Source organism: Pelodiscus sinensis, unplaced genomic scaffold (assembly GCF_049634645.1).
Source record: "Pelodiscus sinensis isolate JC-2024 unplaced genomic scaffold, ASM4963464v1 ctg65, whole genome shotgun sequence".
Taxonomy (NCBI): Eukaryota; Metazoa; Chordata; order Testudines; family Trionychidae; genus Pelodiscus; species Pelodiscus sinensis.
The window spans coordinates 288,470-316,215 of NW_027465825.1; the positions used below are offsets into that span (position 1 = coordinate 288,470).

A 27,746-nucleotide genomic window follows, 5' to 3' on the forward strand; every position below is an offset into this window, starting at 1 on the left:
GAAAATGCTGCTAATGAACTGAGTGTTTTAGTTTGTCCTTAACCTGTAGGGTATCCTGGTAAAAATCTAAAGGAAACATGCACAGGAACAGGAAATCCATTCATTGTTTCCGACTATTGACACGGCACTCAGGGGAAGCCAGCACCCATGGAGTGATTACAGCAGCCCCAGGCTCTGCTGCCCCATTGCCAGTTCTTCACAATGTCCTGGGAAGGAGCTCAGACTCCACTTGCTACCAGTGCGCAGGCATGAGCGCCGCTCAGCGATGGATCAGTGCATCCAATATACGCTCTGTTTAGAGCACAAGGACTCTGGAGGGAGACGGGCCTTGTGTACAACAGCAGACATGTGCCTGAAAAACAATCAGGCTCTTTGCTCAATTTAAGTCCATTTATCAATTAGCCTGGACATTCTGGGCACAATTGTAATCAAATAATTCTGTTGATTAGTATTGCTAAAGGAGCACCAACATGCACCACTTTCATATGGAAATCATAGAATCATAGCTGGCCCCGGTCGCCCGCGCAAACCGTCGCGAGTTCGTTCCGGAGAACGTCCCCCAGGGGGTGATGGTCTGTTTTATCTCCCTGAGGATGTCTGCAGCGGCTGGGCGCTGCTCGAGCCCCGTACGGTCCCACTTCTCGGGGGTGCAGGCCCCGCCCAGGACCAGGCACTCGCGAGGATCCAGAGAGCCGAGGAAGGCAGATGCCTGCTGATAGAAGCGGAGCCTCTCCGGGACAGACGTCGGGGAGTAGATGTTGATGAGATTTAGTGTCAGCCCCTCCAGCCGAACCTGGAGGTGCAGCAGGTGACCCTGCACGACCTCAGCGGTCCCCAGCACCTCAGGCTGCATGCTCGGGGAGAACAGGATAGCCACCCCGGCTTGACAGGCGGACAGGTGGCTGAAATAATCCCTGTCCCCCCACTCCAGCCACCAGCTAGCCTCGGCAGCCAGAGCCGTGTGCGTCTCCTGCTGGAATATGACAGAGTAACCCCCTTCCCCCCCCGGAGGAAGGAGAGTACCTGACACCTATGGAGACCCAACCCACAGCCCCGGGTGGTCAGAGTGGCAAAGATGATCGGCGGCATCGAGAGGGCTGGGGAAGATCCTCTCCAGCAGGCATGCCAGCAGCCCCCATTGGGCCCCGCAGCAAACTGTGACCATACCTGGAAGTGAGCAGGGCGTCACGGAAGCTGCAGACCCGCTGGTAAGCCATGGCCTCCTGCCTCCTGGTCCCTTTACCCTCCCCCAAGAGGGCTCTTACCGTTTGCAAGACGAGATGAAAGTCTCCCCAGCTCTGAAGGGTGAGAGCGACTTTGTTCTTGGAGCCACGAATGTCTTCCAAAAAAGCATGCATCTCGCCCGTCAGCCCCTTGAACGCCTTGGGGCCAGACCCCTCCGTGAGCCCCGCGACATGGGAATGCAGGGCGTCCGAGGTCCCTGCTGGGAGGACAGTGGTGAAGGGAGAACAGCCCCAGATGTGCTGAGAGCAGGAGAAACAAAAAATGCCTCCCGGGGGCCAACATCTGGGCTGAAAATGGCAACCCCGGAGGCGGCAGCAATAGAGTAAGGGGAGGAAGAGAGGTCAGGGAGGGGATCAGGAAAAGGAGGAAGGGGAGTAGAGGGAGGGAGAAGTGAGGGATTAGGGAAAGACAAGGACAGGGGGAGCAGGAAGAGAAGTGGGAAGCTCAATTGAGAAACGGGTTGAACAGGGAGCAGGAGTGGGGCAGGGTGAGAAGCCTCAGCGGAGGAGGCGCTGGGATTCGGTGCCTCCTTGCAGGGCAGGGAATCGGTGGCAGTGGTGGGGGTAGTGGGCGTCTCCCCAGCACTAGGCTCCAGTGTCACAGAGTGCAGCACCAGACTCCCCAGTGCCAAGGGTGATGGAAAGCGAAGGAGGCTCCCGCCTGCTAAGAGCCTCCAGGGTTCCGGCGGCCACAGCTGAAGTGCTGCCGATGGCCAGGCAGATGGTCGCACCCTGGGGCAACTCAGAGGCAGGGAGAAGGGATAGCGGTGGGTCGGAAGGGGAAGGAGAGGTCAGTTGTCCCTCCAGGACATGATGATCCCCCTCTGAGGCAGCTGGGGTCAGCCCCAAAGCCTCCACCTCCTGCCACCCGCCACCAGAGGGTAATCTCTCTCGGTGGCAAGGTCAGCGGCCGCCCCCTCAGTGGAGGTGGGAACAGCCTCCATGGACGCCCCCTCTTGCGGGGACCCCAGCAGGGAGGTGTTCACCCTTCCCGCAAGCGCCGGTCACCTCAACCGCTTCATGATGCTGGGAAGCGTCCGGGGGCTCAGAGGGAGAGACGGCTCCAGTGCCCACCCCATAGGTGCAGGGAGGTTGTGCTCCCCTCAGTGGGTGGGGTGGAACACCAAGCACGCTTTCGGTGCCTCCCCATGGCAAGCTCCCATCCCTCAGGGCATGAGGGCTGGGCCTGAACGGAGGACGGGACAAGGGCAGCAGTGGGAGGGCAAGGGAAGACGGGGGCTGGGCAGCAGGGGAAAGGTTGGTCCTGCCTGAGTCCTGTCGCTGACCCCGCCGCCCTCTCCTCCGCTGGCCCGGCCTTGCCGCTTTTAGCGATAGCAGCAGTACCCGCACGCTCGTCTGGGCCCTGCAGAGCCCGAGCGGGATGGACGACAGTCACGGTTGGAGGCGGAGCGACCCCTGGGTCCGGACCATCAGGGCCACCAGCGATGGTAAGGCCAGTGGCCTCCCAGGCGTCGGGGGTCCCGGGTGCCTCTCCAAACTGGGCCAGGCCCTTCGGACGTGCCCCGTTGCCTGACGGAGAAAACACTGGGCCTCCCCCAAAGTGTAATATACCCGGTACCAGGCCCCTTGATGGGGCACCAGAAATGACCCTTCTAGGGCTTCTCCGCCACGCCCCGCCGGCAGTAGTTGGATTTGTACCTGCCGGCGGAAGGAAAGGACGTGGCGGAGGGTAGGATCTTTGCAGCCCAGAGGAAGGGGACTCAGGATTGACAGAGGCCTCCCCAGGGTGGAGAGGAAAGGCAGTAGGGCGGCATTGGGGAGGAAGGGAGGACAAAGCCACCCGTATACCCAGGTCCTCCAAAGGCTCGAGGGGAACGTGGACTCCCCCACTGCCAAACCCCTTTCCACCATCTCCTGGGCAGCGGCCTCGGATGCCAGGAAGAATACCACCTTCCCGAACATCCTAGAGGCCACCACCACGGCCGCGGGCCCCACCACGCGTGCCAACACCCGCACGTAGGTCTCCACGTGGGGCAAGGCTGCCACCAGGAGACAACGGACCCCGTGCCTCCTGGTCAGGGTGGGAAAGGGGCCACAGCCGCCGGGGATGGAATTCCGGGAGGCAGCTTGGGGGACGGCAGGCGGGGGGGGCGGTGCGCAGCGGCAGCTACCTGGGCGTATGCCCTGGGGCCTGGGACACCGTCGACCCCAGAGCTGGTGGAAGGAACAGGGGAGTGGGAAGTGGGGGCTGCGGCCGGGGAGTGAGCCCTTGCCTCAGGAGGTTTTACTTTCCGGGCGGGGCACTTGCCCTTTTTGGTCCCCAGGCTCTTCCTCCAGGGGGGCATTCTTGATGACTGGAGGTGCCGTGGCAGGAGCGGTTGAGGCCCCGGGGTTCTCGTCCATGCTGCCCCCTCTACTGTAGTGACGGGCAGCCCGGCAGCCTCAGAGGAATTGTCGTTTTTAGGGAGGGGAAGGTTCCGCAGGGTTTCATTGGACAACCCCTCCATCGTGGTCAGGGGTAGGGAGGAAAAGACAAAACAAACAATTAGGGGAGAACCAAAAACACCAGGGTTGAGAACGGGGGGGGGGGGGGGGGGAGATTGACTGCTCCCCCCACTAGGCTGGAAGGTGAGAATTCGGAAAGGGGAGGGGGGAAATGAGCAAGGCACACAGCTCCCAGCACAGGACAGAGAGCGGCTCCTCCGGCTGCACGGGGAGAGGAGGGGGACTAGTCATTTCAAGGACATGGCGACAAGTGGAGCTGTGTGTGGGAAGAGTAACTAAAAGGAGGGGGAAGCTCAAGCGTCTAACAAAGGAGGGGGGGGGCATTGGCACCCAAGAGGGTGGCTGGGACAAGCCGTGGAGCGGGAAGGCAGGCAGTGAAAAGAGGCCTGTTCGAGGGCAGGAAGAGGGAGGAGACACTGCTGGGGGGAAGGGCAGCAGCGTACCCACAGGCGCCCGAGCAGCAGGCCCACTGTACCTGCTGCAAGGCCCAGAAGGGCCAGGAGACAAGCAGTGGGGCCGAGAGTAGAAAGGCCCCTAGAGCAACTGGGGCTTGGAGAGGGGGCAGCAGGAGAAGCGGGAGGGCTGATGAACCAGGGGGAGGTAAACCGCCCCTTGCCCACAGCACCAGCCTCCACCCAGGAGCACTGATGGAAAGGCCCCTAATCTCCCCTCCCCAACACCAGGCAGGCTGTGGGGAGAAAAACCCCAGGGGCTGCTTTAAAACAACCCCCGTACCGTCTCTTCTTTGGGGAGAACAGCAGCAGCAGGAAAGGTGAAGGTCAGGCCTGCCGAGGTGGAGAAAAGGGGGTCAAAAATAGACCCTCAAGAAAGTAGGAGGGGGCTCCCCCACCCCACCCAAAGGCAGGGCAGCAGAGACCCCCCTGCACCCAGGACCCTCAGCAAATAGCTGAGGTGAAGGGGGGAAAAGCTGCCTGCAAAAAGGGGCCCAGCCCAGAATGTAGGGTGGCCAGGGCCCGGTTGCCACAACTGCAGCAGCACCCCTCCCAAAAAGGAAGAGCGTACAAGAGGAAGTGCAGCACCCTGAGGACAGGTGGGGAGCTGGGCGTGTGACTCTGTGTTCGCTGAGTAGGCTGTTAAAGACTGTGGCCAGCCACACCTGAAGCCTATCTGGCATCAGCCTGAAGGGAGGACTAGTTGGAACACCTGCAGCCACTTAAGGTGGATGTGTGCACTATAAAACACGCCCCAGGCAAGGCTGGGGAAGGAGAACAGGGAAACTAGAGGAGAGCTCAAGGAGAAGGGAGCAGCCCAGAGCAAGAGAACACACCCGAGTGAGCTGACGTGAAGGTTTGCTCCGTGATATTGGGAATGAGGTACTGCAGGAGGGGTTGGGGAAGTGGCCCAGGGAGGGGTTGTTGCTCAGGGGGCAAGGGCCAAGCTATGCTGCCTGCTTGGGGCTGCTCCCCTCCTATAGGGCCCTAGGCTGGAACCTGGAGCAAGTGGGTGGGACCAGGTTCCCCCCAACCCTCCCCTCTGGCTAGAAGGGCCAGCAGGGACTGGAGAAAGGACACTGGACTGGCCAATGCTGAAAGAGGCTCTGGTAGCAGGGTACCCTTGCCTTTGTGGCAGTAATTAGGGATACTGTGAGCCTCTGAGGCCCATAAGGACCCGCCAGGAAGTGCAGGACCCACAGGGCTTAGCCCAGACTTTGCCACAATGTATAATTCAAAGATGCTTTATGAAAAATGCATTGTAACATCGTTTTAATGTTACAATCTACTGAGTGTTATCTTCTATTCTGTGCATGAATCACTCTTGTACATGAAGTGTGGACTTGTTTATAATTCTAGAAGTGCTAATGAAGGTGTTTAGTAATACTCTGGAGACATAATAGCCCAATGATCTGTAAAGGGGTTTGTCTGTCTTGTAAGACGTGTGACTAGGACACCTGATGCTGGAACCCATTTTGTATTTCCTCATTCAAGGTGAGAGAGTTTGAACTGAACACAACTCCTGTTTTGGCCAAAAAGATATAAAGGAGGAAAACCAAACAACGTGGGGGTTGGCAGATGCCCGAGATCCCACTTACTGCCCACAATGCCTGCTGGCAACATCTAAGACTGAATGGGGGAATAGTGATAGAAATGTAGCCATGTTAGTCTGGTGTAGCTGAAGCAAAATACAGGACTAATAAGATGGTTTATTAGATGATGAGCTTTCGTGGGCCAGACCCACTGAGGAAATGGGTCTGGCCCACAAAAGCTCATCATCTAATAAACCATCTTGTTAAAGTGCTACATAGTCCTGTATTTTGAATGGGGGAAGAACTACAGAGTCTAGTCTGCCCCCTCCCCAAGTGTAATCCTTGTTGCTTCTGCCTCTAAGCTTAAAGCAAAGACTCTCCGCAGGCTTATCTCCCGTTTCAAACTGGAACTCTGAGCAACCCTGTGGTCCTCTGACCTACTGCAGTGCAACTCCTCCTCCTCTTCTCCCTGCCTGTCCTTCCTGAACAGTTTATACCCTTCCGTGACAGTGCTCCAGTCCAGTGAGTTGTCCCAACAAGTCTCTGTTGTTCCAGTTCCTCTCTTGGGTTTCCCTGCTGCTAATGTGACTGCCTGCCTGGCCCCAGGACTATGTGAACAAATCCCTGCTAAAATCAGAGTGAATGCCAGGAAGCAGTGTTTTCCAAAGTGTGTGTGATGCAGCCACCAGCAGCTCACCTGTTTCTCCCAAAAGAGACTGTGCCACAAATTCATGCTCCCATACAGGGGTTAAATGATATTTAATCAGCTAATCAAGTAGTGGATGGAATTTCCATCGATTAGTTGATAAGGAGGAAAACTGAAGAGCTGTGGCTCTGCCTTTTAAATGTATTAAGAGCTCCCACGGTAGGTGGGACTGAGCATGAGCCAGGGATCAGCTGTCCTGGCTCATGTCTGGTCCCAGATACTGTGCCTCTGCCTCCACCTCCCATGGAGATAGTGATGGGAGGAACCAGCTTAAGTTGGCGCCCCTCTGGCCCCCCCCCCCCGCCTCTTGTAGAGGCAGAAAGAAAGGACTAGTCGAGTGACTAGTTGACTAACCGATATAAGCCTACCTGATAAGCGTAACCAACCAGTCGCTCATCTCTACTCCCATAATAAAAGCTCTCCCGCACCCAATGTTTCACTGCCAGGTATTGCTGGCACTGCGGACAGAGATAGTAAGTCTTGAGGAGAGCAAGACTCCCATGATGCTCTGCAGTTAAGAATAAGATAGTTTAAAGGATGGATTTTCCCAAGCAGTAACCTCCAGCACATGTTTAAAAGTGCTGTTGGAGAGGTGTTGGTAATCAACCGCAAGAAAGAAAAGCTGCTGCGGTACGTGTTTGAGCAGCACTTCCCGCAAAGACTTTAGGAAGTCCTCTAAAATTGGGCATGTGCCAAGGGGGAGCAAACCGCTACAAAGTAACAAGTAGGGGCAACAATGGGTGTGCTCCCCGAGGGTGGAAGTAAGGCCAAAAGGCAAGCTGCACGTCAACTAACAGAGCAGGCCTTCCTCAGCTGCTGGCATGAGCTGGGGTGTGGATTTTTTTTTTTGCAGCCCCAGTAGCAACAAAGTCTCCCTGTCACCTGCCCTGGGCCAGGCTCTCCTGCTGCAGCAGGCTGGCTTTCTGTGCCAAGGCAGGGCAGAGGCTGACTCCAGTTAATCTTTAAACCGCCTCCATTTACCTTCCTCCTTTGCACAGCCACTCTTCATTTTCTGAGACTCCACCTTCCTCTCCCCAGCACACAGCCCCAGGAAGAAGCAAGAGGCAGCCAGCTCAGCTCTGACCTAAGGTAATGGCCAGGCCTTCCCCTCAGCAGGGAACACTTGGGACAGGGTGGGGTGAGGAGTGTCCGCAGCAGAAGGCGGAGAAGGGAGGACAAAGCTCGTTTTTCACTTCCTGGTTTGACTCCCAGTGCTCATGGCGTCTGTGGGGGAGAGGTCTCCGTGCTGGGAGCAGGGGTAACAGTGACGGGTGGGGAGGCCGGCACCAGCAGGTTCATATTCCAGCACAGTGACCAAGCAGCCTCCACATTTCTGCTTGTGCTGAGGCTCCCAGCTCTAGGTGCAAACTGCACCATGGAGAGTGGCTCCCTGCTCTGCTGGTGCAAATGCAGCCATGGACCAATGGGCATCACAGGAAAGAACAGACGAGCACAGTTTTAGAGGCCTGCATCTGCAAATGTAGCTTGGCACCCAGCTTGCCACTTGAGCTCAGACGGCCAGCAGCATGTGGCCCCGATCCCTTCAGAGCATGGGCGGGCCCACAGTCCCTGGCTTCCTCCCTCCTGGAGCACAGGGATTGTGGGCAGGTAGGTGGCCCCTGGAGCATGGGAAGGGCTGGTGGTGCTCAGCCTTGGCAGGACTGAGGCTTAGGCAGCCCAGGGAGACTGAATGGGGGAACTGGGGGTGAAGCGTGGATGGGGCCCGCCGAGCAATTCGGGAAGGTATTGATTTCCCTGCCTCTTATACCCACCCTCCACATCCAAGGCAATGTTCCCTCTAACTCTTTCCATCCGTGTATAGAATAAACTGTTGCATGTGCAGATGTGCACCCCACTAGGAACACGCTGGTGGCTGTGGGGTCTCTGCTAATCTGGGCACTAATCTCTCCTAAGTGGCCACCTAAGCACAAAGCTCACCAGGAATCCTGCCCTTCCTCCTCAAATCATAGAATCCCAGGACCCTGGAACTGGAGTGGACCTTGAGGTCAAGTCCAGTCCCCTGCCCTCACGGCAGGGTCCAATACTGTGTAGACCAGTGTTTCTCAAACCGCTCTGCGGAGCCCCCGGGCTCCATGAGATCTCCAGGGGCTCCGCAAGGCTGACAAACTGGAAAGCCTTCAGACGCATAATCGAGAATCGCCGCGAATTGATGCGATTCACACCCTGCTGGGGCTCCACATGCAAGGGGCTCCGAAGCCCAAAATGTTTGAGAACTGCTGGTGTAGACCATCCCTGATAGGTTAGATATCGGCTCCTAAATATCTCCAGTGATAGATTCCACAACCTCCCCAGGCTACTTATTCCAGTGTTTCACCACCTTGACAGTTCCTAATGTCCAACCTAAACCTCCCTCGCTGCGGTTTAAGCCCCTTGCTCCTTGTTCTATCCTCAGAGGCCAAGGAGAACAATTTTTCTCCCTCCTAACACCCTTTTAGGTATTCAAAAACTGCTATCATGTCCCCTCCTTGCTAAACTAAACAATCTAATCTTGAAACTTAAAACCAGGTCTATTTGTATTCTCAGAGGGGTGGCCGTGTTAATCTGACTTAAAAAATGAGTAGTCCTGTGGCACCTTAGTCCTGGTCTATACTAGGGAGCTATTTCAAAATGGCCCCCCTTATTTTGAAATAAGCAGAGCATCCCCACTACCAAGCCCGTTTTGAAAAAAGGGGCTGGTTATTTCAAAATAACTCCTGCTTTTCATGAGGAATAACCCTTGTTTCAAAATAGCATTAGTGTGACTGCTCCTATTTGGAGAACTACTCCCAAAGTCATTCAAAGTAATTACTCCCCGGTGTTTCCTAGGGCTCTAAGTCAGGTAGCGCATCCACATTATGGGAGCCTGCCTTGGATTAATTTGAGGCCTCCCTCTAGTGTGGACATGCTATTTCAAAATAGTTACTTCAGGAGTCATTAATTCAAAATAACTTATTTAGAAATAACTTCCAAATGTAGCCATGCCCTTAGACTAACCAAAATATATAGAAGCATGAGCTCCTGTGGGTAAAACCCACTTCATCTGAATGATGCATTCTTCTGGTGAAGTGGGTTTTACCCACGAACACTCATGATTCTATAGAGGGATGTTAGTGTGTAGCCCAGGGGTGGCCAACCCACTTAACAAAGAGCCAAAACAGCGGTGGAAAAAATGCAAAGAGCCACACCAGAATTCTTGAGCAAAAATTTTAAAAAAGGAAAGCGTGCCCCCCGTCCCCCGCCGCCATTATCAAGCAAAAAAAAGCTGCCTGTTTAAGAAACAAGCTTAGGCTTTTTGGCCAGATCGGCGCCTGTTGATGGCTGCCATCTTGGGTGCCATTTTGAATTGCTGCCCCGGGGAGCCAGGTGTGGGCAGAGGGGGTATGGGGGGGCACAGGAGCCGCACTTCTGGGGGAGAAGAGCCGCATGCGGCTCATGAGCCATGGGTTGGCCGCCCCGGCATCGCCGTTTACACGATCATAGCCCAGGCTTATTGGTTAATCGTAACATTGACACGCTCCGAGGCAGTGGGAGGCAGGAGCCAGGGCCCATGGGGAGCTGACTTGAATGCTGGCTCCCCAGGAGCGCTGGCTCCTGCCTGCCCCTGCATGTGAAGCTGTAACTGCTAAATGTCCGTGGTTAAAGTGGGTGGGGGGTTGTGTGGTTAACTGGGGCCTGGTCAGAACGAGAGCAGTCCCTGCCCAACACGCGCTGGGGGTGCTCCCCGCAGACTGGGCCTCCCCACCATGCTGTGGCTCCAACCTGGCTGGCTCCACGGTGCCACTCTTCACGGGCGGCTCAAGTCCTCTTTAACCAGTTACCTGACGAAATGGGGTTTTCCATTCCTACTCTTGACCAGTGAGCTCTGCGTGCTGCCCAGCAGTGCGTGGGAGAACCGCTGTGGCCAGCGCTGCCAAGCTTAGACGGGAGTTGGGCCCACTACACTGTATGGATAGTGACTGAGCAATTTGTTCTATCTCTAGCCCCCTTGCTCCGGCAGGCCGCTCCAGCCCTGGCAGGGTATGGCAATGCAGGAAGGGGCAGGGACCCCGCGTTGCTCATTATGGGACTGTGAGTGGGGGGTAGAGCTCCTGGGCTCTCCATGCTGGCTGCTCCCCTCAGAGAATGGCCTAGTAACAAGTGGCTCTCAGCCTTTCCAAAGGGCCAGGTCCTCTTCAGGAACCCCGCATACTCCAGAGTTTCACCTCACAAAATCAGACCTAAAATCACAGGGGTCCCAGCCCACTGCTACTGAAACGCTGCCGCTCTCCTTTCCATGCAATCGACAGGCAAAGGTCTTGCGTTTCAGCGCACAGCCCAGCGAGCAGTAGAAATCGGCCCCGTCTGTTGGGGCGGGGCAGCGAACAGAGCCCCAGAGCTCAGGCCCTTGCTTGGGGTGTGGCAGCAGGGAATAAACAGTTCAAATGTCTTGGTACATGCACCCAGCTGTGTCCCCTTGCTCGGGCAGGGGTCCGGCAGGTGCAGGCTGTGGTGCAGTAACAGCCGAGTGGGGAGACTGCCACCCAAGGGGGGGTGGCAGGGGGGATGTGGGCCCACTCACTCCACCGAGTCCCACCCTAGGGCCCTAGTAGTAGCAGAACCGCCTGCTGCTGAGTCAGCAGGGATCTGCTCTGAAACATGCTGCCCTGGTTCTGGCTCAGGCTCAGCCACATGGTCAGTCACCCTGGGCTCCTTCCCTTCTGCCCCTTGGGTGATACCTGAATCCAGTGCAGGTCTTCTGGACTCTGTAGGTCTGGATCCCCTGGCCAGGCAAGCAGTCCCTCTAGGTCACTGTCCAGCAGCCCTGGCCAATCCTCCATCTCTCTTGGGTCCAGCTCTTCCTCTGAGCGCACAGCGGGCCTCCTGGCTCCTTCTGTCGCTGGCCTGGCGCTGGCCTCTGTGGCCAGACTTTTATATCCTTGGCCCGCCTTCTGGCTTCTGCTCAGGTGGGTCATCGGGGACAGGTGCTGCCCACCAGGGCTCTGGAGAGGCACCTCCCCCTCAGGATCAGTGGGTGGCCACTCCGCCTTGCTTCCTGCAGCAGCCCTGCTTAGGGTTGCAGGTGGTTTAACCAAAAATATCACACACATCCCCATGCGCGTGCCCCCCCAAAAAACCACGGGGGGGGAGGAAGAACCAAAGTTGTCTCGGGGGGGGGGAGACCCTGAGAGTTGTTAAGCAAAAATAAATTAAAATGTGGCCCTTTAAGAAGCTCTTCTGAGGTTTGTTGGCCCTAACAGGCTGCAGGCAGCAGTCTGCCATCTTGTCTCCCTGCGCCAGGCCAGAACAAATCAGAATGTACCAGACATTTTAGGTGTCCAATATTTTCTGAATTGTTTACTGGACAGGAAGTGAAAATACTGGACTGTCCAGTTCAATACCGACTCCTGGCAACCCAGCGCTGATTGGTCGATTTACACACTGGTTCACCTTCTTGGGAAGAGCCACCAATCAGAGCGCAGCTCCAGCCCCAAGTTCACCTGCCCTCCTGAAGTGCCCCTCCCACATGTGCTTCTCCAGGCTCACGCCTGCTCTCCTCTCCCCCCCCCCCCGTGGCTGCTTGACACTCCCCCTCAGCACCAAAGGGGGCCAACAGACTTGCTGGACCCCTGGGCAAAGTGGGGCGGGGGGAGCCTCATGTGGAAAGGGCAGGTCAGCCAGCCCTGCACCACCCAGACTGCATCGTGCTCAGAGCCCCTGGAGCACAGTGCCTGGCACTCTGGCAGCACTTTCAAGGGCCCGGGGCTCTGGCTGCTAGCACCACAAGAGCAGTCAGAAGCCCCAGGCCCCCCGCCCTCCAGCGCTGACCTCTCCCATCAGTGCTGCCGCCTAAGCATCCCCTCAGCAATGCTGAGCCCCTAGGGGCCCTGTTCACAGCCGCAGTAACACGCACCAGGGCAGCTTCTCTGGGTGCCAGCAGCAGATCAAGCCATCACAGAAAATTGCTCAATGCAAGCAATGGTGTTATGGGAGAGCCACTGAGGTTCAGAGATGGTTGGTGCTGACATGTCCACTGCTTCCAATTTTCCTGCTGTGCTTTAGGTTTCCAAAGCATTGCCCAGAATCCCCACAGTGGTCGAGTGGCAGGGAGCTGCAAGTGGGCGTTACTGCCATTTTACAGATGGAGAGACTGAGGCCGAGAGATTGAGTTGCTCAAAGCCAGGATTAGAACTTAGGCGTGCCTTCCTTCCACGCTGGTGTTCTGGACCCAGCTCTTCCTCGTGGGCTTGTTTAAGGGTGGTGGTAGTTCATAGTTACTGATGTTGGGCTTTATTGGAATTGTATTTTAAAAAGGCAGCTGTAGCAGAAGCACCTGGAGTTATGGCCATTGTCTCCTGCATTGGGACAGGTTGGGGGAGAAATAGCCTGGTGTCTTCTAGCACTGGTCTGTGTCCACCTCTCCTTTCTGTAGGGGTGGGGCTTGCAGATGTCTTTCCCCTATACCTCCGCCATGACTTGTTTTTCTGTTGTGCAGCTTCCTGAAGCCAAATGGAATGTACCTGGTACTTGTGTGTCTGCAGCCTTCTCTGGGCCTGGCCTGCAGCGGCAGGGCACCCTTGCAGCATTGACAAGGAGGTGGGTCTGAGGGTCTAAAATCATCCAGCAAAGGGGTTCAGTCACTCAGGAGGTCTTTTCCAGCCAAATAAGTTGAAGCAATGAAAAAATGCCCTAGAAAGAAGGACCAAACTGCAGAGTGCATGCAGACCCTGCTGTGATAAGACAGTGTTTCTCAACCTTTTTTATAAAGTACCCCTCTTTTTTAAAAAGTACCCCCAGTACCTACAGTTTTCAAACACACAATTTTTTCTACCATTGCAACACATTTGTTTAAACAACGTAATCATAGCTGGGTGGATGATGAAATTTTTGGGTGTAAAAAATACAAAAATAAAGCAGTGCTGTAAAACTTAAAAAAAAATTCAGTTTTCTTCAAGTTTCAGTTGTTGATTACCCCCCACCCCAGACTTTTCTTGAGCACCCCTTAGGGTACTCGTACCTCTGGTTGAGAAACACTGCTCTAAGACCGCTCCATACACAGAGGGGTCAATGTTGGCAGGGAGGGCTACCAAGGGATGGGTCAATTTGCCATCCTCTGGAATCTTTACAGTGAGACTAGAATGTGTTTTAGAAAGAAATGGCCATTCGTAGATTCCGAGGCCAGAAGGAACCACTGTGATCATGGAGTCTGAACTCCTGTACAGCAAAGGCCAGAGACCTGCTCTACAATAATTCATAGAATCCTAGGGCTGGCAGAGAGCTCAGGAGTCAGAGTCCAGTCCCCTGTCCAAAGCAGGACCAGCCCCAACTCAATCATCCCAGCCAGGCCTTTGTCAAGCTGAGACTTAAACCTCTTGGGATGGAGATTCCACCCCCTCCCCAGGGAACCCATCCCAGTGCTTCCCCCCCTCCTAGGGAAATAGTTTTTCCTAATCTCCAACCTAGACCTTGCACCCCCACTGCAACGTGAGCCCATTGCTCCTTGTTCTGCATCTGCCACCACTGAGAACAGCCTCTCTCCATGCTCTCTGGAACCTCCCTTCAGGAAGTTGAAGGATCCCCCTCCCCCTCCCCCTCCCCACTCTTCTGCAGACTAAATAAGCCCAAATCCCTCAGCCTCTCCTCATAGGACATGTGCACCAACCCTTTAGGGCACAGCTGTTAGAAAAGCACCCACTTTGATGTAAAAATCACAGCGATGGAGAATCCTCCTGGCCCCTCAATAAGCTGTTCCAATCAAAATATGGAGATTGCCTTATTTCTACTCTGAACTTGTCTAGCTTCAACTTTGTGCCAGTGGTTCCTGTTGTGGTTTACTCTGCTAGATGAACAAGCCCATCTAGAGCCCGTCACTTCTAGAGGGTAATCAAGCTGCCCTTTTAGCGTAACAGAGAGAAGGTTAATTGATGGAGCCCCTGACGTCTGTCACAATAGAGCATGTTTTCTAACACTTTCATCGTTTTCGTGCCTCTTCTCTGAACTGCTTTAACATCCTTCTTGAATTGTGGCCACAAACGATTCCAGCAGTGGCTGCCAGTGCCAAATACAGAAGTAAAATAAGTTCCTTTCCTACTCAAGATTTATGCTTCCATGGATCACTTTAGCCCATTTGGCCACAATGTACCTTGGGGCCTCATGTTGGGCTAATTATCCATGGGATTGGTTCTGCCTTGGGCAGGGGGCTGGACTTGATGACCTTCTGAGGTCTCTTCCAGCTCTGGGATTCTGATACCTGCTTTTTTTTCTACATCAGTTTCCCAGGACAGAAGCTCCCATCTTCAGAGCCCCCAAAATCTGCAGATATCCATGGAAGGCATTTGGGGATTGGATGCAGTGACAGATTTTGTCTCTGCACCAGGCTCTACCCATTCTGTAATGACCAGGGATGTTTTGATTAATTGAATAGTTGAATATTTGATTAGCTGATAAGGGCTAGTGCAGCATTTCAAAGATTGAAATGCCTCGTGGAGCCCAGGGCCAACGGGGAGACCCAGGCTCCACATGGAGTTTCAATCCTTGAAACGCACAAGAGCCCCTGCTGGGGTTCTTGTACATTTCAAAGCAGAAACGCCCACGTGGAGTCCAGGCCAGCGGGGGCTCCACGCAGCATTTCAGTCTCTGACCCCAGCACAGACTCTTGTACTTTTCAAAGTTGGAATGGAGCTGTTGCGCCCCTCCCACGGAGCTGGAGCTAGAGCTGGGGGAAACTGGCTTTTAAGCTGTCCCCCTCCAGCACTCCCTCTGCCTCCCCCTCCTTTGCTGCCTCTTTGTGACAGAGGCATCAAAGGGGGGAAGCGACTAGTCAACTAGTGTCAATTATCAGATAAACTTTTGCTTATTGGATAGTCAATTAGTCGCTCACATCCCTAGTAACTATGGCCTACGTGCTGTGTTCCTAGGTGGAAACATTTACATTTAACCATATTAAAATATATATAGTTTGCTTGCTTGGTAAACTGGGTGCAATCTAGATTAAGAACAGCCATATGGCTCAGACCAACGGTCCATCTAGCCCAGTATTCTGTCTTGTTGACAGTGGCCAACACCAGGTGCCCCAGAAGGAAGGAACACAAAGGTAATCCTCACGTGATTCCTCCCCTGTCACCCACCTCCAGACAAACAGAGGCTAGGGACACCATTCCTACCCAGCCTGGCTAATCGCCATTGATGGACCTAACCTCCATGAATCTATCTAGCTCTTTTTTGAATCACGTGAAACAAGGAGTAACGGTAGTTTGGAATAGGAAGCCTGGTCCGAACTACCTAGTCCATGCCGCATGTAGCCGTGCTGCACGGAGTCCGCACTAGCGGACATTTAAAAATGGCGGTGCCCGGCTATAGGCAAATGAAGCCTGGGAAATTCAAATCCCGGGCTTCATTTGCAACTCCAGTTTCCTACATTACCACCCTAGTTCGAACTAGGGTGGTAGTGTAGATATACCCTTAGACGGGCACTCCTACATGTCAGCCACTCTGGCTTGCTTACTCATTTGCACAGGCAGAGGTCTGCTGGTGGGCTCTCACCTGGGAACTGGAAGTGCAAAAGCCCATGTACCAAACAAGGTTTAAGCAATCAAGCAGTGCAGTCCACTTCTCAGGAAGTTGGAGAACCTTGAATGAAATAAAGACACACTGGGCTGAGGCTCAGTCTAGAATCCGGGGGGAAGAAGGAGGGGACACACATTTCAGTGCTAGCTAGTCAAGGTTTGGGATTGGAGAAGTGAACCAGAATGATAAATATCACAGGAGGGAATGTCCAGCTGTTTTGCCCATCCTACCCCATGTACAGTATCTGAGTTCTTCCTCCGCCAACCCTTTCTTCTCATGTTCCTCTCACTCTGTATAATGTTATAGTAATAGACATGTAGCCGTGATAGGCCTGCTTTTTGTTTCAGCTACACCAGACTATGTAGCATTTTAAAGACTAACAAGATGGTTTCTTAGGTGATGAGCTTTCATGGGCTTTGGTATATATGGTCATGCCTATTTTCTTCTGCAATTTGATCTGGGGAAGTGGGTCTGGCCCACGAAAGCTCATCACCTAATAAACCATCTTGTTAGTCTTTAAAATGCTACATAGTCCTATTTTTTGTATAATGTGTTGTGATTGTAGACCCCTGTGATCCAGTCTGTGCTGGTCCTTATCCAGCCTATCTCAGTGACTGGATACTGGATTAAAAGGACCATTGGTGTGAACTGCTCTGGTAGCTCCCATGTTCCTGAAATTGTCTGTTTTCTCTCAAGCATTGCAACAAACTTAATTTATTAGTGTAATCGTTTGAAATTCTTGAGAGTCTCACTGGAGCATCCTAGCAGGGACCCAGAACCCTCTCATGATAGTATCGATATTTTCTCAGGGATGGGCTGACTGCAGTGGAAAGAACCTTCTACACGTTCCAGATTCCCTTCCTGGAAACATCACCTGCTTGGACCTTTCCTTCAACTCCTTGGCAATGCCCAGAAGTGGGACTTTCTTGGTACATTTCCCATCCCTGCATGCCCTAAACCTCTCCAACAACGTCATTCCCACACTCTACCCAGCTGTCTTCTCTAACCTCCGGGTGCTCCATCTGCTGGACCTGAGCAGCTGTAACATCTCCCACCTTCACCCAAAGGCTTTCCAGGGCATGAGAAACCTGCACACACTCCTCTTGAAAAACAATAAGCTTCGGATTTTGCGGCTGTCTGTGCTCCTTTCTTTTGGGGCCCTGGTCCATCTGGACTTGCGGAACAATGATCTGATCACTGTGGATGCTCTAGTCCTGCAGCTGATGGATAGAACCCATCAGGTCCTGCTTCAAGGGAACCCCCATGTCTGTAATTGCTCCATGTACCTTTTCCAGCAATGGCTACGACTAAGACGAGGTGAGGAAAGGATTGAAGGCAGGGCTACCATGAGCAAAGAGGAAGGACTGAAGGATAATGCCCTAAAAGAGGTCAGGGAAGGATTACAGGAGTAATAGATGTAGAAACCCAATTCGGTCCCTTCTATTCTGTCTCTTTTGATTAATGCAGGCTTATTTTCCAGAGTGTAGTGTCTAGGGCTTCTCGAATCTTTCGAAGGGGTATCAACTTCAAACTCACTCCACGTGTTTTATGTAGTGTGGTCACAGGCGATGCCCAAGATTCCACACGAGGCTCCGTGGCTGCTGAGTAAACAAACCGTAGGGGTCTGGTAGCAGCTTTCTCAGAGTGGGCCCACAGCCCTAGGTGCTATGCCTGTCATGGAGGGTGATGTAGCAGGTGGCTTACATTGTAGTGTAGGTGCTTACAGAGAGAGGTCAATTTAAGCTGCCTAATGTCCCTTTGCTCTGTAGTGGAGACCAAGCCTAGGGATTTCTTCTCTAGTTCCTTCACTAGCGGCTGAGAAGAAGCTAAGTGGGTGGGTGTTGGCAGGTACACTCTCTTGTGCTCTTTAGACAATGAGGAGCAAGGGTGAAGGTTTCCATCCTAAATGGGGGTGGCAGGATCGGTGGAGGCACCACATCCTTCCTAACTGAATCAGGTTTTGTCTTCTAGCTGTGCACATGCTGTGCGCCTCCCCACCAGGACTCCAGGGCCAGGAGGTCAAGACCCTGAATGTTCAGGATCTGAGTTGCAAGAGAAAACTGCGCTTTCCTCGGGCTCAGCCTTCAGTCACAAGTGATCCAGAGCCCACAGTGCAGAGAAATGACAGTAAGTTGTGTGGCTCAAGGGACTCTGGGCCCATGCCAAAGCTCTCACTCCCGATTTAGAGACAGGGTCAGAGAGCAGTTATTAATGGTTCTCAATCCTGCTGGAAGGGCAGAACCAGTGGGGTTCCCCAGGGTCTGTTCTGGGACCGGCTCTGTTCAGTGTCTTCATGAATCATAGAATAATAGGACTGGAAGGGACCTCAAGAGGTCATCGAGTCCAGCCCCCCGCCCTCAAGGCAGGACCAAGCTCCGTCTACACCATCCCTGACAGATGTCTATCTAACCTGTTCTTAAATATCTCCAGAGAGGGAGATTCCACCACCTCCCTTGGCAATTTATTCCAATATTTGACCACCCTGACAGTTAGGAATTTTTTCCTAATGTCCAATCTAAACCTCCCCTGCTGCACTTTAAGCCCATTACTCCTTGTCCTGTCCTCAGAAACCAAGAGGAACAAATTTTCTCCTTCCTCCTTGTGACACCCTTTTAGATATTTGAAAACCGCTATCATGTCCCCCCTTAATCTTCTTTTTTCCAAACTAAACAAGCCCAGTTCATGAAGCCTGGCTTCATAGGTCATGCTCTCTAGACCTTTAATCATTCTTGTCGCTCTTCTCTGTACCCTTTCCAATTTCTCCACATCTTTCTTGAAATGTGGCGCCCAGAACTGGACACAGTACTCCAGCTGAGGCCTAACTAGTGCAGAGTAGAGCGGCAGAATGACTTCACGAGTTTTGCTTACAACACACCTGTTGATACAACCTAGAATCATATTTGCTTTTTTTGCAACAGCATCACACTGTTGACTCATATTCAACTTGTGGTCCACTATGACCCCTAGATCCCTTTCTGCCATGCTCCTTCCTAGACAGTCGCTTCCCATCTTGTATGTATGGAACTGATTGTTCCTTCCTAAGTGGAGCACTTTGCATTTCTCTTTATTAAACCTCATCCTGTTTACCTCTGACCATTTCTCTAACTTGCTAAGGTCATTTTGAATTATGTCCCTATCCTCCAGAGCAGTCTCAACCCCACCCAGTTTGGTATCATCTGAATGATTTAGATACCGGCATAGAGAGGACACTTAGTAAGTCTGCAGATGATACCAAGCTGGGAGGGGTTGCGACTGCTTTGGAGGATAGGGACATAATTCAAAATGATCTGGACAAACTGGAAAAATGGTCTGAGGGAAACAGGATGAAATTTAATAAGGACAAATGCAAAGTGCTCCACTTAGGAAGGAACAATCTGTTTCACACATTCAGGGTGGGAAGTGATTGTCTAGGGGTCATAGTGAACCACAAGCTAAATATGAGTCAACAGTGTGACACTGACTCATATGATTCTGGGTTGCATTAACAGGAATGTTGTGAGCAAGACACGAGAAGTCATTCTTCCGCTCTACTCTGTGCTGATTAGGCCTCAACTGGAGTATTGTGTCCAGTTCTGGGCACTGCATTTCAAGAAAGATGTGGAAAAATTGAAGGTGGTCCAGAGAAGAGCAACAAAAATGATAAAAGGCCTAGAAGACATGAGCTAGGAGGGAAGACTGAAAGAATTGGGCTTGTTTAGTTTGGAAAAGAGAAGACTGAGAGGACATGCTAGCTGTTTTCAAATATCTGAAAAGGGTGTTATAAGGAGGAGGGAGAAAAATTGTTCTCCTTGGCCTCTGAGGACAGGACAAGCAATGGGATTAAACTGCAGCAAAGGAGGTTTAGGTTGGACATTAGGAAAAGAACTGTCAGGGTGGTTAAACACTGGAATAAACTGTCTAGGGAGGTTGTGCAACTTCCATCTCTGGGGATATTTAAGAGCAGGTTGGACAGACACCTGTCAGGGATGAGCTAGACCAGGGGTCTTCAACCTTTTTAAGCACAAGATCACTTTTTGAATTTGTCAGTCCAGGATCTACCTCAAACCTAAATACCCCCGCCCTATCCCTTCTCCAAGTCCCAGCCCCTGCACCACCCCTTCGCAAGACCTCGCCCTCCTCGCTCTGTGAAGATGGGGTACAGGAGGGGGGACAGTGACATCAGCGCCCCCTGTCTCTGTCTCGCGCCCCCTGTCTCTGTCTCCCCCACCCTGAACAACAAGCAGGAGGCTCCCAGGGGCAGCTCTGAGCAGGAGAAGGGCAGCTGAAGGGCTGGTACTTGATAGGCTCCCAGACCAGTCAGGATCCCCTGTCAGAGGCTCCAGGATCTACTGGTAGGTGACCATGGATCTAGACAGTGCTTGGTCCTGCCATAAGGGCAGGGGACTGGACTCGACAAGCTCTCGAGGTCCCTTCCAGTTCTAGTGTTCTACAATTTTATCAGTTTCCCTGTCACTGGCATATTCCCAAAGTATATTTCCCACTGATCCCATATGGCAGTCTGAATCCCTGTTCTGCCTCCTGACTAGCCCAGAGTAACTCACGAGCAGTTTGGGTTTACTCTGCTCTGCTTGCTTTGGATTGCTCTGCAGTGTCCCTGGGAACTACATGCATTTGACAGCAGCAGTAGCTGGAGAGGCTGCTGCCGAGTTAGAATCATAGAGCTGTCAGAGTCCTCAGGAGTCCTCAAGTTCAACCCCCTGCCCAAAGCAGGACCAATCCCAACTCAATCAGCCCAGCCAGGGCTTTGTCAGGCTGAGACTTAAAAACCTCTTGGGATGGAGATTCCACCCCCTGCCTAGGGAACCCAGCCCAGCGCTTCACCACCCGCCTAGGGAAATAGTTTTTCCTAATATCCAACCTGGATCTCTCCCACTATAACTTGAGACCATTGCTCCTTGTTCTGCCACCTGTCACCACTGTGAACAGCCTCTCTCCAGCTTCCTTGGAACCTCCCTTCAGGAAGTTGCAGGCTGCTCTCAAATCTCCCCTCACTCTTCTCTCCTGCAGCCTAAAACCCAAATCCCTCAGTTCTGCTCTGGCTCTTATCAGAGTGAGCATGTGACGTCCTCCTGGCTGGGGACGTGGGCTGTAACAGTTGCAGGGCATGTCTGCATGTAACTACAACCCACAGCTGGCTCAGGCTAATGGCCTGTCAGTTCCGGTCTAGCTGTTTGGGTTGGACTGGAGGCTGGGCTCTAGCACTCTGGGAGGGATGATGGGCCCAGAACTTAGGCTGTAGCCTGAGCCCAAACATCTACATCACAACTAGACAGCACCTGGGCTTGAGTCTAAGTCAGCGGGCAGCAGACCTGCTGATGGGAAGCTGTCCCAGGGCTCAGGCAGTGTGCTCTCAGCAATGCCAAAGGGCTGGCTAGGGAGTTACCAGTCCTACCCCTTCCACCCGAGGCACTATGCCTCACCCCGCCACACACACATTGCCCATGGCCCAGCAAAGACTATTGGCTGTCCTGGCTGGCAGTGCAGACAACCCCTTAAAGCAGGGGTTTTCACAGCAAACTTAGTAGCCTCAGCCTGCAGCTTCCAACTCTTGCTGGTGGTCATGCTGACACTAGTCCCGAAAATACTTAAACGTAGGAAACACAAATAAATATGCACAACCTAACACTGCAACTTCCAGTAGTTCAGACGCTGGCAGACTGCGATAATGCTGTGAAAAGGAGCATTCCTGTTGTGCGTTTAAGATTACTTACCACCTCCCAGCCATGCTGTGAAAAGGGATACTTACATGTTTGTTCATATCACTTTGCTCAGCAAGCCCAGGACAAACTAAAGCCTGTGTGTGAGAGAGGGAGAGAGACTGAGCAGGTGGCAGCAGGGGCCCGGGGGTGGGGTGGTGAGCCCTGCTGCTACACAGCCATAGCCAAGGGTCAGCGCCTGCTGCCACAGGGCCAGAAGCCAGAGCACATGGCTAGAGCTGGGGGTCAGTGGCAGAAGCCCCACAACCAAGCTCTTGAAGTCCTGCCACTGAAGCCTGCTTCTCAACCACCCAAGCCCCACTGCCCCTTCCCCCTCCCCCCAAGATGGGGCAAGAACTCACCTTGCTCCTGCAGCGTTGTGTCCTGTCTCTCTCCAGAAATGGTGCAGGGTGAGGCATCCAGGAGCAAGCGGGAGGGAGAGAGGGGGACCCATATTTGCCTCCCACACCACTGCCCAGGAGGCTGTGGTGGCTGCAGGAAAAGCCTTTGGGAAGCGTTGCCTTCCAGGTTGCCTGACAAAGCAGCGGGTAGTTTTACAGAGCAGTTACTGGCCTGGTCAAAGCGGTGAGAGAGACAGCCACTTACTACAGGACAGGCACCAGGACCACTCAGGAGCCCAGGGGACTTGTGAAGTGGCATCTTGCCCCCTGAGCACAGTAACAATCCATTCACCAAGACTTCCCCAGAGTATCCCCTTCCAGGTGCAGAGGCCATTCTCCAGGAAGGTCAGACCCTACCCAGTGTTAGTGTAACCCCCACCAAGGTAGATTTGAACCTGGGACCTCGGGAGCTGACTATAGGGCGCCTCTACCCTCTGAGCTAAAAGCCAGCTGGTCCCTGCCTGTGCAGTGGAGGTCTCTTAATCTTACCTGTTGCAGTGGTCTAGGTGCCACTTGCATTGCTCAGTAACCACACTAGGGCTATGTCTACACTCGCGGCGGCTTGCGCAAGAATCTGCAGAGCGTCCACACTGCCCGCCCGCTCTTGCGCAAGTAAATTTACAGTACGGCGTGGTAAGAGAGGGCTCCTTGCGCAAGAGCTACGCTCTTTTTTGACCGGTGTAAGCCCTCTTGCGCAAGAGGGCAGTGTGGACGCTCAGCAGGAATTTTTTACGCAAGAAAGCCCTATGGCTAAAATGGCCACCAGAGCTTTCTTGCGCAAGAGAGCGTCCACACTGCCATGGATGCTCTTGCGCAAAAGCACAGCTCGCACATGGCCGTGTGGACATTTTCTTGCACAAGAAGCCGCGAGTGTAGACATAGCCTAGGTGTGTGGGTTACATTAGCACTAGAGAGGAAGCATTTGCAGTTGCAAACCTGTGGCAGTTTTCAAGGTTTATTTTAATGAACAGCTGTGATTTAGCAGCTTGTCTATATTTAATTAAATGAAACCAAGGTATTCCCTTCTCCTCACACCATGTCCTAGACAAAACACTGGCAAACTCCTACACTGTACAGTACCCAACAGAGTAAAGAGCCACCTTTGTCTTTCTCAGGATGAGCCATTTACACAAACCCTGGCACTTTACATTCAAGTTGTTAGGCTTTGTCTTCGCTGCCAAAAGGAAATGTTAATGAAGACCCATTAACCATCCCACCTTTAAATCCTAGTGGACACAAGGCACTGGAGTTTTTACCACAAGGAAGCTAAGCTACAGCCTTGCCTGTGGCTGACCTCACATATGGATTATGTGTGTGACCCACAATTAGGATTTAAAGATGTTACATTGTTATCTGGGTCCATCTAATTAAAGCCTTCAAAGCTAAAGACAAAGCACGTTGTACTGTAACACTTGCCCTGCTGAGACTTAAATGGAAGCAGCTTGCACTTGCCAATTTCCATTGTCTTGACTAGAGTTTCATGGTTTGAATTAGATGAAGTCAAAGAACATGATCTATCACACTTTTAAACCCTAACCTCGACAGAGCCTGGGTAAATTATCTCCCCATCACAGGACTGCATGCCACCTGCCCAACTAATCTCAGAAAAGGGGATTGAGGGTTTAATTCTTAATAACTTTTCCACATTCACTAATCTATAAACTCTCTTGTTCCCCTATAATTATCAATTTCCTTCCCTACAAAGTTGTAGATGCTTGCATGGTGTTTTCGATGGGGCTGAAAATCTAAAGAGCGCAGGCAACTTAAGAATCGAAGTTCTGAACTCAATAGGCCCAACCCACCATGCACCGGTGCAAGAGACTGTGCAGTGGGTGTAAAGTGCTCCCATTCTGATAGGAGCCATTAAGCAGCCCCATTGTGGCTCAGGAGCATCAGCCACGTATTCCCCCAGTGCCTGTGCAATAGAGCCTGGCAATCCCTCCTCCGTGGGGAAGAGACACTAGTCAAAGACATGAGCATTTCCTGAACGCTCTTTCTGTCTCTTTCCTGTGCAGCAGCCACCACATCGCCTGCAGGCCAGGGCGGGAACAGCTGGCCATACCTGGTGGGCTTCCTTGCATCAGCTGTTGGCATCTCTCTCCTGATTGCACTGGCTGCAAAGTGCAAACTGTTCCACAAGCACTTTGCCAGCTACCGCCACCAGCCCCTGCCTGACACCAGCTCTGTGGGGGGAAGCCGTGCTGCGGAGGGATCTCCCTGGGGGGAGAACCAATCCACGCCACGTGCTGCTGAGCTGCAGCTGGAGGAGGAGGATGGCTTCATTGAAGATAACTACATCCAGCCAAGTGAACAGCTGCAGGATGAAGATGAATTGGAGCCATCTTTTCCCCTCAGAGCCTGAGACTTCACCCAGGCTCCCCTCCCAGCTATCCCTTTTCCCCTGCTGGGGTCAGGGCTTGCAGGGCCTGGCCTGTCACTCCAGCCTCAGCAGTCAGCACCTCCAACTCCACTCCCAGCCCTCCTTCCCCACTAGTCTTGCATTAGCTTCCACTGCTTAAGGTGGGGGAGGGGGAACATGAAAAACAAGAAGCTGAGAAGTGACAGGCAAGAAGGGTGTGATGAGGAAGGGTCAGCATGGGAGAAAGAATAATGGGAGCAGAGCTTACGAGAATGCTATTAGGGCCCAATTTTATCCCTGGTGGGATTGCACCAACTTTAGTGTGTTACATCAAGAAAGGGGCTAGCCATGGCGCGTGGGGGTCTCCCTATGGCACTGAAAACACACTGCTCATTCTTTGCTTCAGTATTTGAAATGCCCTCAAGGAATCTGAAAGCTACCTGGTGAAAGCAGCCCCATTCCTCCTAGCCTGATGCCACCCTCAGCAACAGCCTTACTCAGCCCAGCCTGAGCTGGAGTTCCAGAAGATAAGCACTGAGAGGGACAGAACCCTGCAAATCCGCTTTATACCCGCGGATATCTGCATCCACTGTGTCAGCGCAGATATCCACTTTATACCTGCGGATATCTGCATCCAGCGTGTCAGCGCAGATATCCACTTTATACCCGCGGGTATCTGCATCCACGCATGTCAGCGCACATATCCACTTTATACCTGCGGATATCTGCATCCAGCGTGTCAGCGCAGATATCCACTTTATACCCGCGGGTATCTGCATCCACACGTGTCAGCGCAGATATCCACTTTATACCTGCGGATATCTGCATCCACGCATGTCAGTGCGGATATCCACTTTATACCTGCGGATATCTGCATCCACGCATGTCAGTGCGGATATCCACTTTATACCCGCGGGTATCTGCATCCACACGTGTCAGCGCAGATATCCACTTTATACCTGCGGATATCTGCATCCACGCATGTCAGTGCGGATATCCACTTTATACCTGCGGATATCTGCATCCAGCGTGTCAGCGCAGATATCCACTTTATACCCGCGGGTATCTGTATACACACGTGTCAGCGCAGATATCCACTTTATACCTGCGGGTATCTGCATCCACTGTGTCAGCGCAGATATCCACTTTATACCTGCAGATATCTGCATCCACGCGCGTCAGCGCAGATATCCACTTTATACCCGCGGGTATCTGCATCCACGCATGTCAGTGCAGATATCCACTTTATACCTGCGGGTATCTGCATCCACCGTGTCAGCGCGGATATCCAATTTATAACCGCGGATATCTGCATCCACGCACGTCAGCGCAGATATCCACTTTATACCCGCGGGTATTTGCATCCACGCATGTCAGCGCAGATATCCACTTTATACCCGTGGGTATCTGCATCCACACGTGTCAGTGCGGATATCCACTTTATACCCGCGGGTATCTGTATACACGCATGTCAGTGCAGATATCCACTTTATACCTGCGGGTATCTGCATTCACGCATGTCAGCGCGGATATCCACTTTATACCTGCGGGTATCTGCATTCACGCATGTCAGCGCAGATATCCACTTTATACCCGTGGGTATCTGTATACACACGTGTCAGTGCGGATATCCACTTTATACCCGTGGGTATCTGTATACACACGTGTCAGTGCGGATATCCACTTTATACCCGTGGGTATCTGTATACACACGTGTCAGTGCGGATATCCACTTTATACCCGTGGGTATCTGTATACACATGTCAGCGCGGATATCCACTTTATACCCGCGGGTATCTGTATACACACGTGTCAGTGCGGATATCCACTTTATACCCGTGGGTATCTGTATACACACGTGTCAGTGCGGATATCCACTTTATACCCGTGGGTATCTGTATACACACGTGTCAATGCGGATATCCACTTTATACCCGTGGGTATCTGCATACACATGTCAGCGCGGATATCCACTTTATACCCGTGGGTATCTGCATACACATGTCAGCGCGGATATATACCCGCGGCTATCCACTTTCTACTCATGGGTATCCACATCCACGTGTGTCAGCAAGGATATCTGCAGCTCCTTGTTTGGGGAGGCATATATCTGTTTTGTATCCATGCAGAGCTCTAAAGAAGGACATGGACCAGCACAAACACTCCTGAGTTTGACAGCCTGGCAACATTGCATAGAGAAGACAAAGACTTGAACATTCCCTATAAGATCCTTTGCAGCCTCTAGCAATTCTGCCCTGGAGGGGGAGGTACCAGCCATTAACACAACAAAGCCACTAACTTGTGTATCAAGCCTGCTTTCCAACCCTAGCCCATATGAATAGTGATAGAGATGTAGCCGTGTTAGTCTGGTCTAGCTGAAACCAAAGACAGGACTATGCAGCACTTTAAAGACTAACAAGATGGTTTAGTAGGTGATGAGCTTTCCTGGGCCAGACCCACTTCCTCAGATCAAATTGACAATTTGATCTGAGGAAGTGGGTCTGGCCCAGGAAAGCTCATCACCTAATAAACCATCTTGTTAGTCTTTAAAGTGCTGCATAGTCCTGTCTTTTGTTTCAGCTCATATGAGAGCTTGGAAGCCACAGGAGGGGAAAGGTCAGGGAGAGGTGTAAGAGGAGCATCTGGGAGCTGAGTGGCGGTGGTGCCAGCTGGGCTCTGTTGTTTATCCTGGATGTACATGGCTGTACACTCTGTCTCCCAGGCCACTTTCATGGTTCCCTCCACTTCAGAGCTGGAACTTGTCTGGGTTTATTCTTTTTGATGACTGGCTGCCCTCCTGCCTACAAGGCTGTGCAGCCCATCATTATTTGAAAGTGTCCCAGCTTTACTGGCTGCATCTGCGGGGCTGCGTCATCCTAGGGTGGACTACAGACATCTGTGGGATGAAATTCAGCATCAGGCAGCAAAGAAGACACACGGGTCTCATGGAAACTGCACAAGCAAAATAAAATGCACATTTTTAAACTCTGTATGAAGACAAGCAGCTTCCTCTCTTCAGAGCCATGCTTTGGGGGGTGAAGGGCCCAGGACACCCCCCCACTCTGCCCCAGGATCTCCCCCTACCCGACCCCCACTCCAACCCTTGCCCAAGCTCCCGCCCTGCCTTTCCCCATCCCTTCTCCGTCTCCATTCCACATCTTCCGCCAAGTTCTCTTCCTCCAGCGACGCGGCCTGGGAAACTAAGCAACAGCCAGAGCCAGGCCCTCCCCCACACCAGCAGTGGGGGGAAGCGGAGTGACCTGGCCCAGCCCACTCTACTCCCCTAGTGCCCAGCTACCTTGACCTGCTTCCTGCCACCACCAGTGTGTGTGGGGGTGGTTCAAGCT

General features: G+C 52.8%; 1 protein-coding gene and 1 long non-coding RNA gene across 5 annotated transcripts; one reads left to right on the forward strand and one right to left on the reverse strand.

Moving 5' to 3' along the window:
• Positions 1 to 965: 965 nt before the first annotated feature.
• Positions 966 to 7,518, reverse strand: LOC142823514 (uncharacterized). The gene is made up of 3 exons (XR_012898722.1): positions 7,382 to 7,518; positions 1,266 to 1,444; positions 966 to 1,167 (listed from the first exon to the last, which is right to left on the reverse strand). It is a non-coding gene; the product is annotated as an uncharacterized LOC142823514 (long non-coding RNA).
• On the forward strand, positions 4,934 to 27,389 carry CUNH1orf210 (chromosome unknown C1orf210 homolog). 4 transcript variants are annotated; one of them, XM_075914585.1, is made up of 6 exons: positions 4,934 to 5,044; positions 7,439 to 7,489; positions 12,873 to 12,973; positions 16,753 to 17,260; positions 17,915 to 18,070; positions 24,056 to 27,389. In XM_075914585.1, exons 3-6 carry the CDS (start codon positions 12,887 to 12,889, stop codon positions 24,400 to 24,402), a joined length of 1,098 nt encoding a protein of 365 aa, XP_075770700.1. In that variant the 5' UTR covers positions 4,934 to 5,044; positions 7,439 to 7,489; positions 12,873 to 12,886; the 3' UTR covers positions 24,403 to 27,389. The 4 variants fall into 4 exon arrangements, with proteins under 4 accessions (XP_075770700.1, XP_075770701.1, XP_006120141.2 ...); XM_075914586.1 differs by having other exon boundaries at positions 4,943 to 5,018; XM_075914587.1 differs by lacking the exon at positions 4,934 to 5,044 and adding an exon at positions 14,649 to 14,767 and having other exon boundaries at positions 7,451 to 7,489.
• The last annotated feature ends 357 nt before the right edge of the window (positions 27,390 to 27,746 follow it).